Below are 10,251 nucleotides of genomic sequence, written 5' to 3'. Positions count from 1 at the left end.
GTTAGAGAATACAATACAACAAAGTAGTGTTTTATCTTTTCAAAACTAAATTTTTCAAGATTTGGATTTCTGGGTGAAAATGATGCCGTAATGTCAAACTAATGTCAGAATCGGAATCCTTGTACTCGACATATCCGAAAAAGTGTCTTTGTGCATGATTATAGGTGCTCTGGTTCAAAACTTAAATTTTCAAAATGGTGGCGGCGGCCATTTTGGATTTTGGCCTCTAGCGAAAAATGCCGGGATTTTCGCGAGGGACATGGTGGCTATTTTTTTCTAAATGGTTCATAGAAGTCGAATCAATCGTCAAACCTTACTAGCCAGAGAGTGGTCACCAAATTGAACTTTTTCTTCTAACTATACACTGGGTACCTATCCAATCCCGCATTATGTATAAGATTCCTCTTCTTACCTACAAATCTCTTCATGTACTTGCACCTCTTTATTTACAAAAACTTATTCATGAATATAAGCCTACACGCAATCTTCGCTCTACTTCTCAATTTCTTCTTGTAACTCCACCAGTGTTAACTCAATCTTATGGAACAATCTTATTTACAATATTAAAATATTTAAGAATGTTAATCAATTCAAATGCTCTGTGAAAACTTACTTGTTTAATGTAAATGTTTAATGCTTAATTTCTATATCATGCCTGTAACCATGGTAACATTTTAAACTTGTTGTTGTTCTGTTGTTATTTGTATATATACAATGTTTTTTATGTAGCGCTTTAAGACTTAATTGTGTATTGCGCTTTCTAAACATGGTTTTTAATTTTTATTATGTTGTTATATCAACCTTTATTCAGGAATGCAAAATACAAAATATAAGCAATGCAAGAATACAAGGAGGAACAAAAACCCAGGACAAAATCTGGACAAGATGCCCAAATTAATACAGGGTGACATAAAGTGTCTTTGTGCATGATTATAGGTGCTCTGGTTCAAAACTTAAATTTTCAAAATGGTGGCGGCGGCCATTTTGGATTTTGGCCTCTAGCGAAAAATGCCGGGATTTTCGCGAGGGACATGGTGGCTATTTTTTTCTAAATGGTTCATAGAAGTCGAATCAATCGTCAAACCTTACTAGCCAGAGAGTGGTCACCAAATTGAACTTTTTCATCTAACTATACACTGGGTACCTATCCAATCCCGCATTATGTATAAGATTCCTCTTCTTACCTACAAATCTCTTCATGTACTTGCACCTCTTTATTTACAAAAACTTATTCATGAATATAAGCCTACACGCAATCTTCGCTCTACTTCTCAATTTCTTCTTGTAACTCCACCAGTGTTAACTCAATCTTATGGAACAATCTTATTTACAATATTAAAATATTTAAGAATGTTAATCAATTCAAATGCTCTGTGAAAACTTACTTGTTTAATGTAAATGTTTAATGCTTAATTTCTATATCATGCCTGTAACCATGGTAACATTTTAAACTTGTTGTTGTTCTGTTGTTATTTGTATATATACAATGTTTTTTATGTAGCGCTTTAAGACTTAATTGTGTATTGCGCTTTCTAAACATGGTTTTTAATTTTTATTATGTTGTTATATCAACCTTTATTCAGGAATGCAAAATACAAAATATAAGCAATGCAAGAATACAAGGAGGAACAAAAACCCAGGACAAAATCTGGACAAGATGCCCAAATTAATACAGGGTGACATATTATACATTAGCAAAAATACACAAGAATATACAAACAAGCAGAACACACCAGGAATACCAAGCAGGACTGAAAGAACCCAACAAAATGGCAGGGCGGCGGGTGCGATCACAAACTGATGTGGGGCTGATCTTCGGAGCCCCAGGTCGGCTCCTGCTGGCATTCCAGATCGTGTAACTAGACAGGAGGGCCATTTTGCTCAGTTCTTTCATGAATTTCTTGGACGGTTTGGCTCTGCCTACAAAAGAAAATATCTCGACAATGCGTCCAACATTTTCCTGGGTAATGAGCCCACGTGATCCGACTTCAAAACATGTCAAATCACAAGTAAACCCATCTGAAATGTCGGACACAAAGTCAAGGTACTTCGTTTGTTTTCGCTCAAGGGCTTTTGATATGTTGGTTTCAAATGGCACAGTTAACTCAACAAGACGCCTGCTCATTTTGGATGACAGGCTTGAGTTTAGAAACAATGACATTAACTGGTAGGGTACCCCCTGTTGTGGTGAAGCCCGAAATGTCGCTGAAGATGAGGATATTGTTATTTTCATGACCGGTTAACGCTTTAAGGGTGTGTTTGAGGATGGAATTATGGCGCCAGGTGTATCTACCTTTATTATTACAATAAAACGGGATATTAATACTGACCACTAACTTGTATCCTAAACATTCTCATTTGCCAAGGAACTGTTCCTTAACCAAATATGTTTGTACATTTTATGATAGCAAGGTAAAAATGGAGTTCGGCCCCGTCAAAATGTATTTGTCAAATGGAAAATTGCAACTTGTTTAAAATAAACCTGGAAAACATTTTATGTGGGTGGGATATTGAAAATAATGAAAAACATTTAGCTAATATTTTAATTGTTTTGGGGTGTTTTGCTATTTACAAATCTAGAATAATATACAATGATACTGGAAAATCTGTACCTATATTGATGTTATTTATTCAGGAAATAAAAAGAATTGATCAAATAATGTTGAATACAAAACGAAAACTGAGGATAAATATAGATAAAGAAAAATGGAATTATAGTAAAATATATTGGAATATTAAGTAATGATACTACATTTATAATAATGGTACGAAGAAAGAAAAAGAGAAAGAAAGAATATAGAAAATTTCATAAATAAAGGCGTAAGCTAGACAATTTATTTGTCAAAGATAAAAAAAAAACTTGCATCCTAAACATGAACTGTGTCATTGGAAATAAAACCACTCGTTTATATTTTTCACCCAAGTCAATAAAATCAAAACAAATAGGCCTACATAATATATTCACACTTAACGGGAAGTCTTTGGTTACCAAAATAGTGCTAATAAGAGAAGTTCTTTGTGTATACTTTCAGTCATCTGGGATTTGATCAATTAGTGGATAATTAAATCTGGTCAACCAGAAAAACTCACATTTTGGTCAGATGGAATCACCGACGTTTCGGCCAAAACCTTTGGCCTTCAGCTGGGTGGATGATTTAGGGTCATCCGAGGTCAATCGATGAGGAAGTTGCTTGATGACCCGATCCCAACCATGTGACAGATTCACTCTAACTCTAAAAAGAACAAAGACATTACCATCCTTCCAGCTGATAAGGGGCGGTGAACAGTGGTGTTGAATTCGACAGACTACGACAAGAAAGCCAAAGAGTTGTTAGGGGATACAAAGACTTATACCCCCCTCAATAAAGACCCCACGAGTGGTATTAAACGCAAGATCGCGGCTAAGTTGAATCAATTCTTGGAGAAAGACAAGGTTATTGACATCAAATTGAAACATCAATTATACCCCACGTCTGAAACTACACCTACCTTCTATGGACTTCCGAAGGTTCATAAGGCCAGTGTACCTTTACGTCCTATCGTCAGCAGTATAGGATCGGTCACTTATAACATTGCCAAGTACCTCGCTAAGATCGTAGGCCCTTTGGTTGGCAAATCGAAACATCATATTTGGAATTCAAAGGACTTCGCGGAGAAAATTCAGGGTATTGTGTTGGACGCGGACGAGACGATTACATCCTTCGACGTCACTGCCTTGTTCACGAGCATCCCTCCAGCAGACGCGGTACTCGCGGTTCGGGACGTTTTGAAGGAGGATAAGACTTTGTCCGAACGCGCAGACTTGTCGCCAGATCAGATTTGTGAATTGTTGAGCCTATGTTTGGACAATACTTACTTCAGCTATGGCAATAACTTTTACCAACAATGTCATGGTTGCTAGATGGGCTCCCCTGTGTCGCCGATTATTTCCAACCTGTACATTTTTGAACAGTGTGCCTTGTCGTCTTACCCCGGATCTCCACCTTCCAAATGGTATCGTTATGTTGACGATACTTGGGTTATAGTCAAGTTTTCGGAGCTCGACAAGTTCTTTGCGCATATTAACCAAGTGGATAATAACATCAAATTCACCCAAGAAGGTCTGACGGACAATAAACTTCCATTTTTGGATTGCTTGGTTACTGTCAACCAAGATCGCACTCTCTCAGTATTAGTATTTCGCAAACCAACACATCATCAATATTTGCAGTTCAGCTCTAATCATCCATTGGTCCAGAAACTCGGTGTAGTGAATACTCTTTATCACAGGGCCGATACCATCATCACAAAGGACTCTGATAAGATCAATGAGCACCAACACTTGCGCCACGCCTTGAAAACGTGTGGTTACAAAGACTGGGCAATTGACAAGGCCCTAAATCGTGGTGAGAAAGACGCTAAACCAGCCAGCGAACCCACCGCGTCTTCTGGTACCAAGACTTTTGTCACCATCCCCTACCATGGGGATGTTTCAGAGAAATTAAAGAGGATCTACCGCGATCACGGCATCACTACACACTTCAAGCCAACCAATACCCTGCGGCAGTCGCTAGTACACCCAAAGGACAAACAGCCCAAGGGCCGTTTAAGTGGTGTTGTGTATGGTGTCCAGTGCGCTGAAGATCAGGTGTGCCAAGAACATTACATTGGTGAAACCGGCCAACCACTGCAGAGTCGCATGTCCCAACATAGACGCGCCAGTTCAAGTGGCAACGATTCAGCTGTCTACAAACACCTTAAGGGAATTGGTCACAGTTTTGACATTGACGACGTTGTCATTTTGGACCGTGAACCCCGTTGGTTCGAACGGGGAGTCAAAGAAGCAGTGTGGGTACGAGCCGAACAACCGTCACTCAACAGGAGCGGGGGCGTTAGAGTAAATATGTCACATGGTTGGGATCGGGTCATCAAGCAACTTCCTCATCGATTGACCTCGGATGACCCTAAATCATCCACCCAGCTGAAGGCCAAAGGTTTTGGCCGAAACGTCGGTGATTCCATCTGACCAAAATGTGAGTTTTTCTGGTTGACCAGATTTAATTATCCACTAAGAGAAGTTCTTATACATTAGCAAAGTTGTCCTATACATTGCAAAGTAGCTCCTAAAGGCAATTGGGTAACGTAAATTAAATTGTTACCTACAGTTAATACATTTGACTACTGCGAAAACACTCATAATCCTTGTCAAATTCTTACCTGTTGTCCTCAAGTCATGGGCCTATGTAGGCAGTTTTGAAAATTATGGATATGTAATACAATCATGTTTGCTTTGGTAACGCAATTAATGCCACAGGCTAGATTAAACTGGTTTCTTTTTCTAGAAATTGCGTATTTTGTAGAGCAAAGATGTAAGATAACTATCAAAAAATTGCTTTTACTAATTACTTCATAATTACTTTCCGACCAAAGCGCTGAGCAGTAATTTAAAGAGTAAAGCATATTGTTTTAAGTAGAATAATAATCGGTAAAAATGATTAGCTTCCCTCTTCCCTGAATAATTACATTTTAAATAGGTTCAATATCATTTTATTGTATTTATTAAAGCTACTTTTTCATAAGATTGACACACATTTCTTGAAAATATATTATTTTCGTTAATCATCCAGGGACCTAACTACGCTTTTTTTCGTATTAAGATTTTCAAAGAAATTTAAACATCAAATCACTGTGCCTTGTTGAAAACTGATTAGCACAAATTTGCTGTTAAATACAGCTACATTTTCATTATATATATATAAAGGGTTAACCCCCCCCCCCCCCTTAAATTACAAAACATTCTTTCACATGACTTTACATATATTTTGATTTAAAAACATTTAACTATCCTCTCAAAGTTGTTCTCCCTTCTCAGAATCATTATTTCTTTGGTCAACAATAATCACATTTTCCAAAAATGATGCTTTCAGAAACCCACATGCAGTACAAAACAATGATTTCTTGAAATTGTGACAAGAATGAGGATGTCTTAATTTTTTAACCAGCAGTTGTTTCAAAATGATAAAATCACGACGGAGGGAAATCCAGGCTCCATGCATTCATTTGACTAAAGGGTGAACATTTACCTCTAAATGGGTAGACTGAAGCATCTTGCATATTGATCTAACGTGATGGATTTCATGGATAAAGGCGTAACAATCATAATGTGGCAACTAGAGTTAAGAGTTAAAAGGTTGGGATGCCACATCCAATCTCTTAATTCAAGCTATATCTTATGGCCATTTCGCCTTTCACTCGCGCCTTTATTCAAGAGCTTTATTCAAGCCGCAATGAGGTCCTGAAAATATCAAGCGCGTTGGATTGCCACATCTGATTTTGAAGACCAAAGTTGCGTTGCAACGTAGGCGTAAAATGTTGGCTAATGATGTCCAGGTATATTCCCATTCCGGTTACCGTCAACAGACACAGGGCCAATCAAAGTGTTGTTGCCAACCATAGCATTAAACACCATTACTCCCGACGATCGCTTGGTCTGGAAAGACGAGGTTACGGGGAGGAGTTCTTCTATCTGCCTACATTCTGAAATTCGTACTGCATACAGAGCTGTTCATGTAGTCACTCACTCGTGGGTTTTGGTGAATAGCCCTCCGAACAACTCGTGCGACGTTTACCTGACTTCAATTCTGGGGCGACCATATCAGGAGAATAGATTCATCACTGTACCAAGTTCTTCAAACCTTGAGACAAACGCCGGGACTCTAGCTCTGTGGAACCTGCTTCGAAAAAGCTGTTGTTGTTTAAACATAGCTTCGCGTTCGCGTGTATGTGTTTTTAACTCGTTATGCAACAGTATACTGAGGCCATTTAAAGAGAATCAGGAATCTTACTTGACACAATAAGCCCAATTGTCATTGTAACTTCCGGTTTTTTGGGACACTTTGACCTCTGACATATCGGGAAAATTGCTGTAATTATTATCAATTTATTTATTATTGTCATAATTTTATCATTAAAAATATTTAAATAATTAATTTATTCAATAATATTTTTTGGGGGTTTATTTCATTCATGTAAAACATTTTAGATTATATTTTGTACGCACAAAAACAAATTGTTCTGAATTTTCTTAATAGGTCAGAGGGCAAAGTGTTCCAAACTGCAAAAACTATCCCACAAGCCATTGAAAACTTCCAATGTCGATTTGGTGTATACCTCTTTTGCATTTTGAAGAGTCCGCCCTGGTTACATTTTCTATTGACAAGATCAATCAGGTATATTAAATCTTTAATAGGTAGCTTACATTCAGTACGCCTATTTGCACGATTTTGTGGAGTCCCGTACATAATGGGATATTATTGTAAGTAGCAATTGAATGTCAGCATTGATTAACTTATTTGTAATATCTCCTATTTTTAAATTTAATATAATACCGCAAACACCCGGCGCAAACATTATATATAACCGTACACCAAGAATGCGCCGTAAATGTCCTAAATTGAAATCTGAGTTACAGTGTAAAATGTGCATGAAGGTCGTATTCTCAGGTACCTCAAGTTAGTGCTACATGTATCTCATTTTGATAGCTCTAGTCTACACCTTTTAAAACAATCAATAATCCTATTGTTGAAGAGGATAATAAGCCTATGTAAATAGAATTCGTAAATATCCCTAGTCTCTGTTTGCTTTGGCTAACTCCTGTTCAGGTGGTGGGTAACAAAGCATTGCATTTTGTCTAGGTATGCATAACCAAAAATTAACGATGAGAGGACATTCCTGAACCTCGTTGACTTGGGGATGATTTGAAATGGCCGACAAGTATGACTGTTTGATATTTATTATTATATCACGCATACATAAATTATAGACTGTTCATTGGGTGATAGCCATTTATCATTTTACCATCAGGCTCTCCGTATGCTAGTTTTTGCCATCATAGTTCTGTAGTTTTTTTGCGCCAAGCCGTGCGCTGACTCTTATACTCGCCAATTAAGTTATGGGGTGGACACCACAATGTTAAGTATGTCACGGAAAAACATGGTGTTATGTTGATGAAAAAATGTATTCCCTATCTTAAATAGTATTTTTGAGCAACAAAATTTATGTATGAGTGATATAAAACAAATATTAACTGTCTAACTCGGTGAACGATGTATTGTTCCATTCCACTCGCCGGAATCCATCTTTCTCCTCGTGATTATATTTCGACCATCGCACTCATATAGACAGTTAATATTTGTATACCAGTAATGTGGGAAAGAGACACATGTGAAACCGAAAAAGGTATACCATTTTGTTGAAGGAGCAAAGTTCAACAAATCATAACCCCGCTTCTGGATATCGTTTAAAGTTAGATGATATACCATTTTAAACCTTATGAAATATATTTTCTAAACAAGAAATTAAGCAAAATTGGTCGGGCGGATCTTATTTATCTTCAATGCATTTTAGTTTGTAGTCCCTATATAAGCTGATACTGGTTGCATCAATTTTCATTTCTAATATTTGTTAGATGAGAAGATCTACTAGTTCATATATGCCTGCACCATATAATTCACCACCCCTTGTAATATCAAATGATTCGTGTGCGTTTCTTTTTACTCGTAGGTTGTATTTGTTGTTGTAAAGGAAAGGTTTTCTTGCGTCCATTATGGTTTCGTGTTCTATGTCTGGGATGGCGGTCCATTGCTTAGCCCAAGTCAAAGACTTATTGAGGAGATATTCTAATATAGATGGGTAAAAGATGTCGAAGATTGGGAAGGCGTGGTTACATGTCTCATTATTAGGCTTTTGAACCATTCTAATACGGATGATGTATTTCCTCATTGGTTCACGTGTATTTCCAGCAGGCCTCGAAGAAAAATCCAAGGGTCCTCTGGATTCCTTATCAATTTCCAAGACTCCAACGCCGTACCCAAGCCTTTGACATTTCAAGAGAGAGAATTAGCTACGGTATGTAGATTTTAGAAAAACCCGTATTTAAAACTTAAGGGAAAACTAAAATGAAAGTGTACTCAGGGAGCTGGACATATTATGTGAACCAGAGTTTCCAGTGGAACATTAGGATTTTCTGCTCCTTGCTTGGTTCAATCTTTACAGGTTACGCGAGTCCGCACCTACTTTCACGGGTATTTGACGCAAGGACGCGCCTTATTTCGAGCGCTGAAATTTTTCAGTCTGATTATGTAATTATTTATGCGGTCCATCATTTATTCGTCATTGCTTGTTGGGTTGATCATACTGTTGACATGTTTGTCTGTACAGTTATTTCCAGTCTAAATTATTGGAAGATCTTGATAAGTTCTTTCATCGTTCGGTCTGCTTACTACCTGAATGTTTTTGATGAAGACTGCTAGGAGGCCGATACTAGTTGCATTGAATTTAATTTCTAATGTTTGTAAGATAAAAAGACCTACTAATTTCAATATATCTGCGCCGTAGAACCAACCCCCCCCCCCCATTGTAACACGTTATACGCGTCTATACCCATGGGTTCCCTTTGGTGACAAACGGAGGAGGTTTTCTTGTGGTTTCGGTTCATATATCTGGGATGGTGGCGTTTTGCATGAATAGCCCAGGTCAAAAACTAAGTGAAGAGATCTGCTGATAAAGGTGGGTAAAAGAAACGTCCATGAAGTGGAAGATTAGGAAGGTGTGGTTTAATTTCTCACCCTTCCTAGTTCGCCTTTTGCTTGCTGGGTTGTCAGTATTTTGTCAGTCTGTGTTTTGGATTGTTTCAGCGTGATGAAGGCAAGTCTTTCTGCCGTTTTGTCTATTATCTTGCTTTAACTCCTGAAGAAGAAAAGAGCTGTCCATCTCATATGCTTGATTGCGCTCTCTACTTTTTGTAATATTTTTTTTTTTCAAATATCCGTTGTGCTATGGTATAGGAATGTTCTTGTCAGTTCAGTCTGAATTGTTCAATACACGGTGCTTACGCCTGGTAGTGTTAGAGTGCTCTATTCCTGTAATATATAGGCCTAGTCAATCAAAAAATAGTGCTCAATACTAAATAATAGAGCATGTAATAAAATACACAAGTACGTAATAATTGTATTACAGCATAATGTTAATGCTCTTTATTATTTTAATGAGGATTTTCTAACAAACCCATATTAATTTAGTGATAATTTTAAAGATACTTTTTTTTATTAATGTAAAAAAGGGAATATCTAGGCCTTATAACTAAGTATAGCTTACTGACTGGTATATGTGCAGATGCTTACTGAATATGTACATATCAGTTAGTACAATTTAATCATGATAGTCTCATTTAAAATAATAAAAGGGTAGTTTCTGGAAATTTCAAACATAATT

General features: G+C 37.3%; 1 protein-coding gene across 1 annotated transcript; it reads left to right on the top strand.

Annotated features, from left to right (window-relative positions):
- Positions 1 to 3,901: 3,901 nt before the first annotated feature.
- LOC140142231 (uncharacterized) lies at positions 3,902 to 8,661 on the top strand. The gene is made up of 2 exons (XM_072164199.1): positions 3,902 to 4,627; positions 8,542 to 8,661. Exons 1-2 carry the CDS (start codon positions 3,902 to 3,904, stop codon positions 8,659 to 8,661), a joined length of 846 nt encoding a protein of 281 aa, XP_072020300.1.
- The last annotated feature ends 1,590 nt before the right edge of the window (positions 8,662 to 10,251 follow it).

Source organism: Amphiura filiformis, chromosome 20 (genome assembly GCF_039555335.1).
Source record: "Amphiura filiformis chromosome 20, Afil_fr2py, whole genome shotgun sequence".
In the NCBI taxonomy this organism is placed as follows: Eukaryota; Metazoa; Echinodermata; class Ophiuroidea; order Amphilepidida; family Amphiuridae; genus Amphiura; species Amphiura filiformis.
The sequence above is the reverse complement of the archived record's forward strand: the minus strand, read 5'-3'. Positions and strand labels throughout refer to the sequence as shown.

Excerpts from the sequence above, each read along its gene's own strand:
- LOC140142231 (XM_072164199.1), top strand. The coding sequence starts at position 3,902 with ATGGGCTCCCCTGTGTCGCCGATTATTTCCAACCTGTACATTTTTGAA. Across the intron at positions 4,628-8,541 it reads TCCAGTGCGCTGAAGATCAG|GTTGTATTTGTTGTTGTAAA; the intron begins GTGTGCCAAGAA and ends TTTTACTCGTAG.